The 18,531-nt window shown below is 37.3% G+C and overlaps 1 protein-coding gene across 1 annotated transcript in view; it reads right to left on the reverse strand.

Moving 5' to 3' along the window:
* FBN2 (fibrillin 2) overlaps nucleotides 1-18,531 on the reverse strand; it is a 231,632-nt gene that overhangs the window by 21,587 nt on the left and 191,514 nt on the right. Inside the window, exons 42-55 of the mRNA XM_022588708.3 lie at nucleotides 16,635-16,703; nucleotides 15,623-15,748; nucleotides 15,316-15,441; nucleotides 13,367-13,492; nucleotides 11,445-11,561; nucleotides 9,797-9,925; nucleotides 9,265-9,384; nucleotides 6,323-6,448; nucleotides 5,516-5,668; nucleotides 4,645-4,710; nucleotides 4,209-4,334; nucleotides 3,509-3,628; nucleotides 2,485-2,607; nucleotides 1,923-2,054 (exon numbers count right to left, since the gene is read on the reverse strand). Coding sequence (XP_022444416.1) covers nucleotides 1,923-2,054; nucleotides 2,485-2,607; nucleotides 3,509-3,628; nucleotides 4,209-4,334; nucleotides 4,645-4,710; nucleotides 5,516-5,668; nucleotides 6,323-6,448; nucleotides 9,265-9,384; nucleotides 9,797-9,925; nucleotides 11,445-11,561; nucleotides 13,367-13,492; nucleotides 15,316-15,441; nucleotides 15,623-15,748; nucleotides 16,635-16,703 — 1,659 coding nt within the window. The remainder of the gene's footprint in view (nucleotides 1-1,922; nucleotides 2,055-2,484; nucleotides 2,608-3,508; nucleotides 3,629-4,208; nucleotides 4,335-4,644; nucleotides 4,711-5,515; nucleotides 5,669-6,322; nucleotides 6,449-9,264; nucleotides 9,385-9,796; nucleotides 9,926-11,444; nucleotides 11,562-13,366; nucleotides 13,493-15,315; nucleotides 15,442-15,622; nucleotides 15,749-16,634; nucleotides 16,704-18,531) is intronic.

An 18,531-nucleotide genomic window follows, 5' to 3' on the forward strand; every position in this document is an offset into this window, starting at 1 on the left:
ACAATGCAAACAAATGTTGGGAAATTTCTCTTGAGCATAAGATTTTCCAAGTTGCCACAGAAACCTAGTAACGATAGCAAAGATTAATAACACCTTACAGTTTGCATATTGTATAATGAACCTAATAGAGTCTTTTAATTTTTAATCTATTTGGCTATTTGCAGAGAAAATAATACGCCACATTTTTCCAGTTTGATAGCTAAACTTCAGATTTTTCTGGTTGCTGAATACAGTAAAATGATATAATTACCTTATATCCCTCTTGATTCGTGTTATATCATCAATCTTACTACTTTCAAATCATTTTTCTCTCCTAATAATATTCATTACACCAAATTTATTAAATATTCACAATGCCTTAAGTCACACAAATCATATTTTGCTTTTGCATGCACATCTTGTAACTAAATATATGTTATCAATAGTGAGAACCTGGAGTGTAATTTGTTGTGGAAGAAAGCATGCTGGCCTTGGGGAAAAGCTTTTGTATTCCAATATGATGTTGCAATATAAACACAAAAATAAAGAATTAATGGTTAAAAATAAATAAATAAATAAATCTTTTCCTGTGTATTTACTGGCTTGCATATGTACCTACAGAAAAAATATTGTATGATTTACAATTTTCTTTAAAATATGACACATTGTATATATTATTCTGTAACCAAATATTTAGAGTTATTTTTACTTCAGTACATACACATATCTATTTTATTCCTTTTAACTGCTCTGTAAGGTTTCATAGCATTGCCATGCCACATTTATTTAGCTGTCGTCCTGTGATGGGCATTTAGGTTGTTTCCTACTCTTTTTTTTTTTTTTTTTTGGTTGTTACTACAACCAAAATTTAGTGGACATCCTCATGTTTCTTTTCCTATGGTAGATTCATTTTTAAAAACAACTTTACTGAGGTATTATTTACTGGCTATAAAATTTCCATTTTTAAGTGTACAATTCAGTGATTTTTAGTAAATTCTGGAGTCGTACAGTCATTGCCACAATCCAGTTTTAAAACGTTTCCATTTCCCAAAAGGATCCCCAGCAACCGTTTACAGCCACTCTCCATTCTGACTCTTAGCACCAGGCAATCACTAATAGATTTATTTTAAGAAATACTATTATTATGTTATTTTTTCCCAAATAAGAAATTATTAGTAATCTTCAAATGTTCCTCCAAAAATATACACATTTTTCCAGGTATTGGAGGTTAAAAAGGGAGCACAGCAGATTCTTAATTAAAGAAGGGGAGACACTTATTCTCAAGAAGGAGGAAGACTGTGTCGTGGGCTGCAGTGCCTCAGGAGACAACACTTTAGGGAATAAGTGCTGAGATACTGGATGGGGTGGCCATGACCAGCTTACACGGTGTGATACTTCAGTGTTCATCATAAAATCATAACATTTCAAATTCCTGAGGTGATGTTAGAGCCCCAGCCCTACCTCCTCCCTTTATAGATGAATTAACTGAGGTCCAAAAACATTAAAAAATATGGCTAAGTCACAGAAATACCCAGCCTGTAACAGAGTTCTGGAGATTACCTGCCTCATTACTCTCCTCATTCATGGAGTGATACAAAAGCAAGAATATTAACTCATACTTTTAATTTTGCTACATAAGTAAGTAGCATTGTTTCAAGGAGTTTTTTTCCACACTTCTAAATTTAATGATTTAGATTTACAAGACAGAGAATTATGATAAACAAGAGGGCATATAATCTAGGACAAGCATAATCTCCATTGTATTATCCAGAACCTACTGTATTAGCATGGACCCTGAGATCGAAGAAATCTAGCTATATAGCACAGCCTTGAAACAGCTGGAAAATAGCTGGCTTGCAGTTAGGATGATTTGGGAATAGCTCTGTAAATCTGTCTTGGAGTAGAAGTATTAAATAAAAAGACACCATCCCATAAAGCCTTACCTACACAGCCTTCTCCATCAGGCCTTCGGGTCATCCCAGGCGGGCAGATGCACATGAAGGTGCCAATCAGATTCTTACACATCATGCCCCTAGATTCACAGTCATGTAGCCCTTCAGCACATTCATCCAGGTCTATAAAATATTTTTAACAGGAAAAACATAGAAGTAAGAAATTTTCAGGAACAGGCTATTGTTTAGTATTTTTAAGTCATTATTTTGGTCTTCTGGCTCTTATTATGTAACAGAGAAAGGAGGAGCCCAGTCTTTTTCAACCGTTGGCTGTATTCTAGATTTATAAAATTTCAGCATTGGTCCTAAAGATAAGTTCAGGAAAGGGCTATCTTTGCTTTAATAAGAGCTCAGGAGTGTGACATCTTATTTTTGACTTCACTGGACAGACCATCAAGTATCTTGTTATCTAGATATGGAAATCTACCAGCAATGTTGTCAGATACATTTCTCTAAAGCTCTAGAAGAAGATAGCTGAGAACCATAAACTCATTAAAATATATTTCCAGCATGGCAAATAAAGTGCTAACTACTCCCCTGTCTGTGGCCTTACCTTTGCACATCTTCTGGTCTTCCCTGAGGGCATAGCCAATCGGGCATGTGCATTCGTAGGACCCGAAGGTGTTCATGCAGCGGAAAGCACACAGCAGTGGGTTCTGGGCACACTCATTGATATCTGATCAAGAAAACAGGTAGGCATGTGCTCAGCCTAGAGTTCTAATTACTTGCTCAAATAAACACTGATGTATTTGCACCTAACTCATCCTCCAACAAATAACAACTATAAACTCTGAAAAAAATACAAAAACAACACCTCAAGTGGTTTTTAGTGGTGAACTGAAAGTCAGCAAACAACAGGCAAAGAATAGGTTCTCAAATTTTTTTTTCCTGTGGATAGCACCAGTCCTGACAGCAGCACCTGGCAGCTAAATCTTCAGTAGAACCTTTCTGAGCTTCTGTCCAGGAGGATTCAGGGAAGGGAGCCTTGGGGCAACCAAGGCTGCTGAAGAATGAGGAGGAATCCCAGAAATGAGAGGACCAGAGGTAGAGAAATACCTTTTTCATTTTTTTGCACAAACGCAGCCCAAGTTGCTGACTTAACCATGCATGTGTAGGCCAAAATCAAAGAAGCTAGCCACTAGGGTTTAAAGAACAGAACTGAAATCTGAACCATTGTCTTCCATAGGCCTGACAGTCCACTTTTATGTTTATCCAAGTTAACTGCCTGCTAAGACAAAAGCGTCAATATTCTTCAAAATAATATAACTGATTCCAGAAGACATCATTCACAATATCCAGGGCATAATCCAAAATTACTTAGGAACCAGGAAAATGTGACCCAATCTCAAGGGAAAAGATAAGCAACTGACTCCAACTCTGAGAGGACCAAGATGCTGGAATTATCAGACAAGGGCTTTAAAGTAGCTTTTGTAACTATGCTCACTGAGATAAAGAAAAATATGTTTGTGATGAATATAATCATCAATAGAACGTCAGAATAGTATAAATAAAAGCTGAGACATGAAAAACCCTTTCTATATCAAGAAGAAGTAATACTAAAGAAAAGTATCACTTGCCTTCACAATTCATCATGGGCCCTGGCTCAAAGCCTTCGTTGCAGTTGCATTCAAAACTCCCAATAACATTGGTGCACGTCCCATTTCCACAGGGATTGCCAATTGAACATTCATCGGTATCTGAAAAAGAAGAATAAGAAAGTGCCACAAAATCTGGAGAAGGTTTAGTTTTATAGGAGTATGCCCATGAATATCCATCTGGCCCTCACACATGTCCCAGATCTGTGCAGGGCACACATGACTCTTGCAACCCCCCTTGGCCTTGGCTGGCTGGCCTTTATGCAGGGCAGAGAACCCCGAGAGATCAAGTGTGCAATGATCTGAGCCTTCAGACAGCCGTGGCTTGCCCTAAAAAAAACACAAACCCAGGAAGGGATGTGGTCTTCTACCACCAGAGCAGAAGTGGAAAGTCATAAAGTAAAATGGATCTCTTTCCCAGTTAGTGGTTTTGGCAATTGTAAATCTCTAGACACATCAGAGTTTGTATATTTGGTTGAAGGCAGAGGTTGGGCAACTCTCCCCATCTTCACATAAACCAGGTCTACCGGAAAATGTAGAATGGGAGAAGAAAGAGCAGTTACTAGCTACTTATCCTGGCTTTGTAAATCCCACTGCCACCCATGGTGCCTGAGAGACCTTTTGCTGAATATAAGAAAGAAAACAGAACTTTCAAAGTGTGAAATGTGGAGTCAGCACTTACCCACACAGCGTACTCCAGTGTAATCAAGGTTGTAACCCATTGGACATTCACAGCGAAAAGACCCATCTGTGTTGATACACTGACCATTTGAACAAATGCCAGGGCTCTCAAGACATTCATTGACATCTAAAATACAGAATCACCCATGAACTCTCTTACATAAAAAGATATGCCCAAACTGTATATATCTATTCAAAAGAGGCTTAAAAATTTTAAAACATATAAACAATTCTTTTATCAGAGAAATATATAATGTATTTCACATGTTACAACATAGTCTTATGATATAGTGCATATGATAACTATATAATAAATATTGTATTTGTGCATTAAATGCAATATACTATGTTATACAGTAAAATCGGCATGATTATAAAATAAATGTACAAAAATTTACTTATGTAAGACTATAAAAATAAAATATATCAAACCACACCTTCACGGGTATCATGAAGACTAGGAACAGTTCCATGGCCATAGGGACACAAATCCTGGAATGCCACTACAGAGAAAAACACAAATTACCCCTTATCAAAGAGTCTCAACTATCAGAGAACTTAACCGATTACTGATAATACATGAAATTAGGCTTACTTCTCCTCTACAAGGCTGTTTTTAGTAAGAGTCTTTCTATTTTTATAATTTATTGCAAAAGCAATGCTGAGCATATTTAGAGAAGGTCACCTGAGCTTGTCCAGCTCCTCCCAGAGTACCACCTATGGAGGGTGTCTGCTTCTGTCTGCTTGCTTGTTTAATGTTGGTCAGCCAAAGAGCCTCTCTGCCCATTACACACAGAAGCTACCTCTGGCCTACAGACCAGGCCAGTTCCAAGACTGCTGGAACAATTGTACCCTTCAGCTGTGCTAACTAGATCTGTGAGGTTCTTGGTCTATTCCTGCAAATGGTTATTGTGCTGACTCAGCTTCTCAGAACTTCACATAAGAGGCTGGGAGCCACAGCGTGGGATACAATACCCATGTGGGACTCCCGCAGCAATCTGGAATATAATTTTCATCCCCTCCTTGGATCTCTTGCCCTGCACCTCTCAAATTCATTCCTTTCAAAACAAGTAATACTAGCCTTGGTGGGAGAAATGAAATAACGTGGTAACTCCCTGCATGTACACATGTTGAATACAAAAGTTGAAAGAGGTTCCTGAGAGTAGGTTGCTCACTGAACCATTAAAGTTTATAAGTGAGGGGATAATTTCATCCTCAAAATATTCATAAATTACATAGTCCAACTGGGTTCCGCCAGACAGTCCCAAACTAGTGCAAAGTGGCATTTTATGTAGTTGTTGCTCTTACCTTCATCATCTTTGGGGCACAGCTCACAGGGGTCCCCCCAGCCCTCTCCTGGCATCTTACTACAGCAGCATTTCGCCTTTGTGGTATTGAAAGCTTTGGGTACGGAACACTTTCCATTTTCAAAGTTTGTGAAACAGAAGCTCTGGCGAGTATCTAATCAAGAAAGCAAACATCACAGATCTTACTGGTCATTTTAAAAGATGGAATAATTTGTACATAACTCTGTTTCCAACAGAACATTTCTCATGGGCTGAACACGTGATGCAGATTAGATTAGCAGTTAAAAGATAGGTCTGGAAATCCTCAATTGCTGATAACACTTGCCAGTTTAAACTGACCGCTCTGTAAAATTATATTTAATTATTTACAATATTTTAATAATGTGCTTAGGAAATGTGACAAATTATGCTCAATATTAAAATAATTTCCATGTCTTTTTTTCCCCCACTGTTACATTATAGCCTAACAAAATCAATCTAGGTAATTTTCAGTAAGTTACATCATATCAGAAGCAACTCCTCACCAATGTACAAAACATCTATGCCAACAACAGAATGAAAATGATGAAACAAGGTAACAAATTTTCTTTTAGTATGAAGTTTTTTTAAAATGTAGAAACAGAGCCAATAATTCAAAGTGCCTTAAAAATTGTCCAGTGCATATACATCTGAGACCTACATTTTAAACTTGCAGATGATGTATTTGCCAGAGACATATATTTTTAGTGACAAACACTGAATCATGGCTTACTGTCTAGCTTTGAAGTTTAAGGGCCAATTATGACAGAGAAGCCATTTCAAAACTTACCGAAGCATCTCCGTCCATTATCAGACAATACAAAACCAGGGGGACAGATGCACTGGAAGCCCCCAGGAGTATTGGTGCAGGAACCGAAAAGACAGATGTTGGGATCTTCATCACATTCATTTATATCTGCAGAAGAGCAGGATAATTTATTGATTGAATCAAATCAAAACATTGTTCAATATTTGAAAATAAATAATTTGTCCACACTCTAACAGTTCACTAGCCATTGGATATTTAATATGAAACAATACATTGTATTATGTATACGTTTAACTTATCTTTAAAAAATAAAGTGTTACTGCCTCAAAAGTCAAAGATTACATCCAGTTTCAATCAACCATAGCCCCAGACTCCCAAGTCAGTCTCTAGCTCTCCAGACTTGACCCCTGGGGGTGTTTTTACATCCACCTGCCTACCTGACAGGACCACTTCAATGTCTCACAGGCATCGCATCCTCAGCAATGGTCCCCTTCTATGATGCCCCTCTCAGCAATCCACACTGGGGACCTGGAATCACATTTATTCCTCTCCCTGACCTTTCAACTTTCACATGCAAGCAGCATGTGGCCTGTAATTTCTATCTCCTCTCTACATTCAAACTCAACATCATTTGCCGCCTGGATTATTGCAAATCTCCCAGCTGGACTGCTGCATCTCCTTCTCTCCTCTTCACACTGCCACCAGGGCTGGTTTTCTAAAACACACACCTATTTTGAAAATCTGTGCCTGTGGAACTAGGGGAACTCAAACATGTGTTGAGAATTTTATCATTTCCACCTGACCCCAGAACGGTTCCTTAAAATATACAAGGATTCCTTACCAGCGATGTTTGGCCTTTTTTCATTGGAAGTGCTTATTTAATGGGTTATTTTAACTAAATGAATAAACATTACACAATTTCAGGCACATTAGAACATAAGCTCCATGAGGACTTATGTGATGTGTCTCTTATGTGATGTGTCTGTCTGTCTGGATCACTGCTGCACCCTCAGCTTAGTCTAGCACAGTGTCTGGCAAATTCTACATTCTCAATTTGTATTTGCAGAATTTTAATGAGTGAGTCGTACCACATTGTTTCTAAAGCAACCTGCAGTGCTCCATACTGCCTGCAGCACTGAGTGCAATCTTCTGAGCTGGCCAATCGATGCCCCTTACCATGTCTGTGCTGCCCCTCTTTTCAAAATGCCTCTCTGTTCCATTTCCTTCTTTGATTAGTAAATTTCTATCCAACATTTCAGAGACACCTCAAATGTCACCAATCCTTTGTGACAGGCTTCCTGACATGCCATCCTCTCACCACCACCATCATTATTCACAGCCTCCTACTGTGATCCCACATCCTGAACAGACCCCAGTACAGTGTCCGTCATGCTGAATTGTAAGGATATCTTTACAAAATGGGGTTTCTTACGAAATATGTCTTTTCTCTTAGGCAGTAAGTTACCTGTAGGAAAAAAACTTCCTTTTTGCGTTTCCAGCACCTAAAAGATGCTGTGTCCACTGTAATGTCCACTGAATGTCAGGATGGATTTATGTGTGTGTGTGTGTGTGTGTGTGTGTGTGTGTGTGTGTGTGTGAGTGTACATATAGTCACGTTAGAAAGCATGTCATCTAGGAAAATTGGTAGAAGAGATTCTATTGATAGGATGAAGGAAATATTCTTACAGTGAAGTAAGTTAGTTAAAAACCCATTCTTACGACATGTGAAATAGTGATGTTGTTTATCAGTGGATAAAGAAATACTCCTGAGGTTTAAAAATATGTAAGTGAATCATAGATTTTTTTCACTAAGAAAAAAGGTAGCTAAGTCTTTCTGATACAAAGAGACATATGCATTTCTATTTCCTCCTTATGGCTGACACACTGCTGCTATCCTTGCTCCATAAAGAGATGAATCACAGGGATGTTGAAGAATTGAGATTAAATATAAACAAAGAAAATGAAAGAAAGGATCTTAAACTTTTCAAGAAAGTTTTTGCTAAGATGCTTCTAGTATTATTATTGATTATTTTTAAGTATTAAAAACACTAGACAATCTTACAAGGAACTATACAAATCAGACAAAAAAGGGACAAGATATAAACACCAAATTGGAATGACTAGGGATACCTATTATTTGTAATTACATGGTCTGAAAAGAAATTAAATTTAACTCAGTGAACTGTTTCCTTCAGTTCCATCTATATAAGTCCCTTGAGTGTGAACAGTAGAGCTACTTAGAATTTTTTTAAGAAACTGGGTAACTCAAAGGCAAAAAAACTCTTAACAATCATTTCACGTTAGAAGAACCACACTAAGATGCTGGTGCTTCTGAATTTCAACAAAACTGTTAAAAATAATTTGTACAAAAGTGAAATAAAGTAACTGTAAAAAGGTCGGTCTTCATCATGTCCACCAGGCAATTCTGGGACCCACTTTTGATGTGGTTACAGTGTTCTTGTACACTGGGAGAGTTTCCGCAGAAAAACATCTGTTCTGACAAATGGATTAATATTTTCTGTTTTGACATGTGGCCTTCCCAGGGAAAAAAATGTTTCAACAGCATTGTCAAGATTTTCTGCTTCACATTTCTAGAACTCCAGACACCTTTAATAGCTGTTTTAAAATTGGTTGCCAAAGATTACAATTTTTGTAGACACTCTTTAAATTCAGTAGAAAGTCTCTGTTGACATTTGGAAAAAAGCTTAGAATGCACTGAAAATTCTTTGACTAGTATGAGATTTCTGTTAATGAAAAATCCCACATCCTTAAATTCTTTATTCCCACCACTCCACCTTCAAATCATTTCTGATGGTTCAATAAAACAGATGCAGGTAGCTATATGTTTAATTCCTTGGGTCAGCATGCTTACAGTGGTTTGGATTTAATATATTTCCACAGAGTCTATACCAGGTCTTATTATACTAAACAGCTCACGGACTCAAAATAAACGTTAGCCTTACCAATGCAATTCTCGCTTTTTACTTCATACCCTGGGGGACAGATGCATCTGAAGGATCCCTCCAAATTCTGACAGGTGCCAGGAGAGCAAGAGCCAGGAAGGGCAACACACTCATTAGTATCTTTAAAGAGAAACATGAAAAAAATGATTTAAAGATGAGACGACTGTTGCCAAAGGATATTAACATGAATTCAACTCAGGCTTTCTGATCTACCACGTCACTCTGGGCAAATATGCCCTTAGAGACTTTTGACATATTGAGTATTACTCATTTGGCAAGAGGCTAATTTTCCTTTGTCTACGTTTATTGAGACACGGATAGCCTGAAGCTCTATCCCAATAAAAACACTGCATACGAGTCATTCCCAACTGTTGGCTTATACCTTTTACCAAAATTTCCCATGAAATTTATCTTGGTCATGTAATCAGATGACCAAATGAAATGCAAATGTGTCCCGAAGTTGGTGTGTGGGGGAATCACATCATTATTTTACAAAACAAAACAACATAAAGACTGTTTATTATGTACATACCTATACAGTTCTTGCCATCTGGAGTAAGTTCATAGCCTTCATTACATAAACACTTGAAGGAGCCAATTTCATTAAAACACCGTCCATTTCTGCACACCTGACCAAAAAAGGAACTGCACTCATCTACATCTGTAAGCAAACAGGAGTTAGCTTTTCAGAGAGAGCTCTTAACACATATTCTGTCACAAGTTGCAACTTAAAAACATATTCATTGGTAGACATTTACAAAACCCTACATTACAATTCCTCATCAACACAGAGAAAAATGGCTCATATCATAAGGATTAGGTGACTAGTAAGGTCACACAGATCTCTCCTGTAGGCTTAAGGTGGAGCTTTCCATGCTTTCCAATTGAAATACAGTTCTCATCCTGGAGGTAAGAGGATACACGGATTTAACTGGACCGCCCAGTTTGCAAGTAACTTTACCTGGAGGTAAGCTGACTATATTCAAAGGACAAATAACGAAGCATATCAAAAATACAGAAAAATCAATTACATGAAAAACACTCTAGAATTGCTGACACGTTTTTCTGTCAATTGGAAAAAGAAGTTCTTAAGTGGTAGGTTTTCAGTTAATCTTAGGGTTGATCCCGTTTGAGTAATTTTTTAGTTTGTTTGCAGATTATACTTTGATCAGAGCCATATTTGTATCTTTCATTCTCCCTGGCTGTACAAAGGGTCTGAGAAACTACAGACAAGAAGGTGGTTCAATAAAGTGTCTAGTCAGCTCTAAATTTTTTCACCGTTGCAGAATTTTATAAAATAAAGAATGCTGAGAGGAATATATATTGGATTAAATTAGGAGGTGGGTTTGAGCTGTGATGGTTCCATTAAGGTAGAAGGCCTGAGTTACTTTCACATACCTTACAGGATAATGTGAATTAAGAGATGTTATGTAGTAAAGCACCAGTATAGTGTCTGGCACATGGTAAATGAAATATTGTCAGTGTTTGTTGTCATATCTTTTACTATCTTCTCCAGCAACTACAGGACCCCCTCCTCCTCCTTCAGTCACTTTCAATTTTTATTTCAATCACTGTCTGTTAGAGGCAAAGGCTGAAATTCTGTGCCACGTAGAGAAGACAGTTTTATTTTCCACTGAAAGTTTACAGTTGTTCACAGAGATTAAATAGGTTTCTGAGGGCTGATTTGGAAACCTAGACACCACGCACTCTTTCTGTGGGAAAAGGCATCCCTTGCTTCAAAAGCTGACGGAAAATAAAATTTCAAAACACAACAGGGTTTTCAGTTGTAGATTGTCAGTGTTTGAATGTAAATCAAGAATGGATTTTATGAAATATGAAATAATAACACTGAAGCCATAACAGGTCTAACTTTGATCCCATCTAAGGGGTAAAAATAACCCCAAACCATAAATCAGTCCCAATACATTTACTATCATCTGCATGGCCTTTTCCCTTGAATCGATTAGTTGATTGACATAGTATTCAACCCAGCAGATTGTCTTGTGATTATTTAAGCCACGAGTGTGACTTCAGTTAACCAGAAATTAGTTAATGATATTACATATCTTTTGCACACATGCACAATTTGAATAATAAACATATTTATTCTTTGGCTTTATTCTGTGTTTCAGGATATTGTGTAGAAATGAAAGAGAAGCAATAAAGGACTGAGTACTTACCCAGGCAATCATTATTATGAGTGAGTTCAAAGCCTGGGTAGCAGAGACAGTTATAGGATCCAACGGTGTTTTTACAAGTTCCATTTCCACATGGATGCCGCTCACATTCATCAACATCTACAAAGAAACACTGGCTCAAAGGAATTCAATTTTTTACTAGAAAAACGTAGCCTATTAAACTTTTAGAGTTTTTTAAACTACTGGCTTACTTAGATTTTCCTCATTCAATACTAAGAACCCACATTTATTTAAGGAAAGTAAGTATGAGGTAGAGCTAACTCAGAAGTAGAAAATTATAGGAAAAAGTGCCACTTAATGACTTACAGGAACATATACGACTCAGAAAAGAACTGGACTAATAAGCCAGCAACTATCTCCTTAGTGAGAGGTTTTAATGAATAGGTTCGCTTGTCAATTGTAAGGAAATCAGTCTTTTGAAACACTAGAACAATTTGTTCTATTAAGCATTATAAATGCTCCCCCAGAAATTTTCATATCTTAATGTGATCAGCACAACAAAGGTAAACTGTGATTTCCTAAATTTTATGAATTAGTGGAATCTAAATTGAAGAAGTCTATTAGAGTTCAATTATTATTAGCCTTTGAAAAAGTGGAATTAATATTGAAAGGTCATGGCATATAAGAGAGGAGACGCTAGACTATGAATTCCAGGATGCTGAAAAAAAAAAGAGGGTATTACTGTTCCTTAGGAAGGAAGCTTTGTTTAAGAGAGGTATTACCAAGGAGTCTAGCTGACTTTCATCATGGATGAATTGTTAGGACCAAGGACAGATTTTCACCATATGAATTTCTGAACCATATATCTCAGGGGTTTTTCTTAGCAAATCATATCCTCCCTCTCAGAGAGAACAGCCAGGAGAAGCATATATAAGCAAGCAATCTCAGAAAGTTCATGCAAGTAGGGCCGCATCCTCCGTGTGTCCTTTGCACAAGCACTCCCTAGAGAATTTTTCCTAGGACCATGGGAAATGTCTGCAGGGGAGCTCTTAGGAGGCACTGCAAGAATGGAGACGTTCTCCAGGTGGTCCTCATGTATGGATACGACATAAAGGAAACTAGTTCTGCCGTTCTGCTGTACTGAAATCTGACCTTACGATTCACAAAGATAGTATCTTAAATACCAAAAGAGTAGATGCACTTTAGCTTTTTCTAAACTGAGAACATGATAATTATAAATAGCCAACTTTTAAATTTAATTTTCCTCCTTCAAGCGCAAAGTGCTTCAGTGGAGATGAGCCAGTGGCTGACATCAGCTTTAAGTAGTTAAGCTGAGTTCCAAGGTGTCCAGCCCATCTGCTTTTGAAATGTTATTAATCATCAGCTCAGCAAGTACTTACTGAACACAATTATTGCTGAACTAACTGTACATTAGCTACTGGGGCTTTTCAAAGTTCTGCTATCTTTGCTTCTAAAAATTGTTTGTAAGAGTTAAAAAGCAAAACAAGTAGATAAATCTCATGTATTCAATGGTTCGGGTGAAAGAAGCATATGTACGTATGTGTGTGTTTATATATTCATTTCAAAACTGTCACTCTGCTACTACTCCCTTGTATTCCTGCATTCCAAAAGGCTTTCTTGAGTGGGAATAGAGAGGGGTAAATGGGCAGCTGGTACCGTGGTGATCTCTACGTAACCCTGAGTGTCCCAGAGCTCAGGTTAATAAGCATGTGAAAGTCACCTAGGGAAAAAGGCCGTAAACACTGAACCCAAGAACATATTGTGGTGTGTCCTGCTTGCAATTTTTACATTGAATAAAACCATAAACAGTTTCACATAGCTCATTTTTTGTAAGACTGTTTCTGACAGAGACTTGGTAGTTACTGTGGCGAGTGACCGAACTGTAATCTCTTCTGGAGTCTCAGCTCCACGTCACCCCCTGAAACTAATGTCCTCCTTCTTACCCATGCACATCGTCTGGTCCTGAGAAGCCTTAAAGCCGTTGTGGCAGATACACTGGTAACTTCCTTGTAAATCCACACACAGGCCATGACTGCAAACATTAGGAATTTCTAAACATTCATTGCGATCTAGCACAAAAAATAAAACACATGTTATACATATCTGATCTTTATTAAGATTCCTTCATTTTTTTCCACAGGCGCTGTTTCTATAATCTGCTATTAATTATTACAGACAGTCTGAAAATGAACCATAACAACAGCTGAATCAAAATAAGCAAGGCTTTAAAAGTATCCAAACCTCTTTTCAAAAAATTTTAAATCATGCAAGTTTTACATGCTGATTGGTATCTCAAGGACATTATTTTATTTTAGGTCCAATTCCAGGAAAATCCATTGAGAGACCTCTTCTTTTCCTAACAAAAGAATCTAAAAGATATGGTGAAATAGGTTCAATATGAATGAAAAGATTTACTTAGAAAATCTTTCCAAATTATCTTTTTTCTCTTTTTTTAAGTGGAGTATAATTGTTTTACAGTGTTGTATTAGTTTCTGCTGTACAGCAAAGTGAATCAGCCACATGTATACATATATCCCCTCTTCCTTGGATTTCCTTCCCATTTAGGTCACCACAGAGCATTGAGTAGAGTTCCCTGTGCTATACAGTCTGTTCTCATTACTTATCTATTTTGTACATAGTAGTGTATATATGTCGATCCCAATCTCCCAATCCATTCTATCCTCCCTTCCCCCCTTGGTCTCTATGTCTGTGCCTCTATTTCTACTTTGCAAATAGGTTCATCTATACCATTTTCTAGATTCCACATACATGTCCTAATAAAAATAACAAAGCAATCACTGAAAAACTCAAAGAGGAAATAAAAAAATACCTAGAAACAAATGACAATGAAAACACAACGACCCAAAACCTATGGGAGGCAGCAAAACCAGTTCTAAGAGAGAAGTTTATAGCAATACAACCTTACCTCAATAAACAAGAAAAATCTCAAATAAACAACCTAACCTTACACGTAAAGCAACTAGAAAAAGGACAAACAAAACCCAAAGTTAGTAGAAGGAAAGAAATAATAAAGATCAAAGCAGAAATAAATGAAATAGAAATGAAGAAAACAATAGCAAAGATTAATGAAACTAAAAGCTGATTCCCTGAGAAGATAAAATTGATAAACCTTTAGCCAGACTCATTGAGAAAAAAAGGGAAAGGACTCAAATCAATAAAATTAGAAATGAAAAAGGAGAAGTTACAACTGACACAGCAGAAATACAAAGGATCATGAGAGAATACTACAAGCAACAATATGCCAATAAAATGGACAACCTGGAAGAAATGCACAAATTCTTAGAAAGGTACAACCTTCCAAGACTGAACCAGGAAGAAACAGAAAATATGAACAGACGAGTCACAAGCACTGAAATTGAAACTGTGATTAAAAATCTTCCAACAGGGCTTCCCTGGTGGTGCAGTGGTTGAGAGTCCGCCTGCCGATGCAGGGGACACAGGTTCATGCCCCAGTCCGGGAAGATCCCACATGCCGTGGAGTGGCTGGGCCTGTGAGCCATGGCCACTGAGCCTGCGCGTCTGGAGCCTGTGCTCCGCAATGGGAGAGGCTACAACAGTGAGAGGCCCGCGTACCACAAAAAAAAAAAAAAAAAATCTTCCAACAAACAAAAGTCCAGGACCAGATGGCTTCACAGGCGGATTCTATCAAATATTTAGAGAAGAGTTAACACCTATCCTTCTCAAACTCCTCCAAAAAATTGCAGAGGGAGGAACACACCCCATCTCATTCTACGAGGCCACCATCATCCTGATACCAAAACCAGACAAAGAAAATACCTTTTTTGATAGGAAAGCATGGACAGTTTTTCAGTGCAGGAAGTGTAAAGAACATTGTGCTCAGTGTCAAAGAACAAGTCATTCTCTTTCTTACCTACACAGGCTCCGTTGGGTGAAAGTTTGAAACCTGCAGCGCACTCACAGCGGTAGCTGCCGGGACTGTTGATGCAGTCGGCATTTCGCTGGCAGAGGTTATCACCGTTGCTGCACTCATCAATATCTGAAAGAGCAACAATTCCGTTTTTAAAACTTCATTATCGCATCAGTATTATATTCACTTAACCAATTTGGCGATCAACTCCCAAATGCTATAGAAGAAACAGTAAAAATCAGAAAACTGTCTAAAAACCAGTTATGTCTGCCAAACTTTTTTGGATAAGGTCACACATCATTCAGATTACCTTCACAGACCAGGAGCAGGTCATTGTAGCTGAATCCCGTAGGGCATTCACAACGGAAACTGCCAATCTGGTTAATACACACACCATTTGCACAAATGCCTGGAATCTCTTTACATTCATCAATGTCTGCAATTGAACAGATGTGATCAAATATACAGGGTTCTGCTTAATGTATTCACCATAAAACCTTGAATAATACTATGTGTACACTGGAGTGAAAACACACAGTGTCACAAAAATCAATTCTATACAAGTATGAATGATTTTGTGGTTTATGAAAGCATATAGACCATAAGATATTATATCCTTTGAACAGTGATGAAAAAAAATGAAGCAGCTGATCAAATATACCAAGTGATATTAGTGTCAATATAGCAAATGAATTTCCTAGGGAATCAAGCTTCCTCTTAAGTTACATGTCAGGCTCCCCAGATTGCTATCAGCCATCTGATAAAGCCAGCTATGTTTTTTTAATTTTATGTCCTTTGTTATACATGAATTGATAATGGACACTTAAAATTATATTGTTTATTTAATCTTTGCAGAAGAAAAGTAGATTGTGCAACAGAAAGTACATTCAGGAGGAAGTGATTTATATAATTAATAATTCTGCAAATTCATAAGTAGATTGGGAGAAAGGAATACTGTAAAAATACACCCAAAACTTAAACGTATACTTATGAAAAAACAGATGGTAAAGGTTAAAATAAAGTGGATTATTTAGAGTCATGTAATACAATATTCATGAAGAGGAAAACTAAAGTTTCAGCTTGATATGTACGAAATCTTGAGATGGTCACATAACTATCATAACTCAATCACCAGACTATGTTGATGGACTAATCCCACTGTTAAAACTTGGTTAGAGGCTGTAAACATGTTATTTCTTTCTTGTCTAACTGTATTAGATCCAAATACAGATTATTATCTTTTATGGTACTTTAAAAACACTGAACAAATTTTTACAAAATGCTACATGTATTAAAATAAACATAATTTAGTAAAAACTCACCAACAGCTTTTCCAGTGTGAATGTCAAAGGTGAATCCAGGAATATTTCCACATATAGTTTTAAAGTCAGCTTTAAAATATAAACAAAGCAAATGCACTCTTAAACTTCTCAAACTCCTTCAAAATAACATTTTACATAGTATTACTTTTACTGACAGATATGTTTTATATTATTCACAATGAGACATTTTAATTTCAATTATATTTATTTGATAACAATGCCAGCTTCTGCAAGAAGTGAATCTAGGCACACTTTATCATTATTATTATTGCTATTCTTATTATCATCATTATTAACTTTTTACTGCTCTGATATTAGAAGTAAATCATTATGAGATTCAAAACATCTACTTTAGGCATTTAAATTCTTTTTATTTGGATATGGAGGGCTTTAAAAATGACCCGATTTACATAGATTGAAAAACCAGGTTAGCGTACCAATTTAAAAAGGGATTAGAATTGCACAAAGGCATAGGCATGCAAAAATAATTCTGTAGTGGTGAAACATGTTAACAATGAGTAACGAATGAGACATGAATTATGTCTTTTTTTAACATAAATGTCTATTTGTTGGAATGTGAAATTTGAGGCATCAAAAACAATGCATCGTGGAATAAAATAGAGACTATGAGAGTCACTCCACATAATTCACCAAACTAATAGTCTAATTTTTAAGAAGCATATTTCTTCTAACGCCCATTGCTACACACATGAATAAACCTCTTGAAAACAGTATCAAGTAAACACATACTGCAGACTATACGCCAAGTGCTATCTGGGGAGGGACTTTGTCTGTTTCATCCACCAATATTCACCAAGCATCCAGAACATATAGAAAGGCACATCACAGATGCTCAATTTAATGGCTTCTAACTGCATGGCAATATGCGAACTGTAATTTGTATACATCATCTCATTTAATCATCACTATAGGGACTTCCCTGGTGGTGCAGTGATTAAGACTCCATGCTCCCAGTGCGGGGGGCCTGGGTTCGATCCCTGGTCAGGGAGCTAGATCCCATATGCATGCGGCAACTAACAGTTGGCATGCCACAACTAAGGAGCCTGTGAGCTGCAACTAAGAAGCCCACCTGTTGCAACTAAGACCCAGCACAACCAAAAATAAATAAATAAATGATCGTTCTTATAACCATATCAATTAGTCACTGTCACCACTGATTTATTATCCTTATTTAGCATACAAGGAATCAGTTTCAGAAAGGATAAATAATCATGGCAGAGCTGTGATTTAAATACAGACCAGTCTATCAAACCTAAGCCCTTTACTTCCTCTCACCTGAAAAGTAATATTTAATTCCTTTATTATCCTTATTTAGCATACGAGGAATGTTTCAGAAAGGATAAATAATCATGGCAGAGCTGTGATTTAAATACAGACCAGTCTATCAAACCTAAGCCCTTTACTTCCTCTCACCTAAAAAAGTAATATTTTATTCCCCAAACCAATGATTTTCAATTTCTAACTGGTGAAGTTTTCAAATTACAGAATTATAAAAATGTTCCTATTTGGTTTTTTTGGAATAAAACTAGGGCAAGATAGAGCTAAGAAAATCCACTTGTGCCAAAGCAATCTTAACACATTTTTGACTGGAGATGTATTACAGCCACAGGCATTAGTTTCTGCAAAAATCCCCCAGTCAATAATGTATTAAGAAAGAAGGACAGAGCTGGAGGTATTAAGATCCCTGATTTCAAACTATACTACAAAGCTACAGTCATCAAAACAGTATGGTGCTGGGCTTCCCTGGTGGCGCAGTGGTTGAGAGTCCGCCTGCCAATGCAAGGGGCATGGGTTCATGCTCCGGTCTGGGAGGATCCCATGTGCCGCAGAGCGGCTGGGCCCGTGAGCCATGGCCACTGAGCCTGCGTGTCCAGAG

This window comes from Delphinapterus leucas, chromosome 3 (genome assembly GCF_059928025.1).
Source record: "Delphinapterus leucas isolate spDelLeu-1000000601 "Yukka" chromosome 3, BTC_Dleu_Yukka2, whole genome shotgun sequence".
In the NCBI taxonomy this organism is placed as follows: domain Eukaryota; kingdom Metazoa; phylum Chordata; class Mammalia; order Artiodactyla; family Monodontidae; genus Delphinapterus; species Delphinapterus leucas.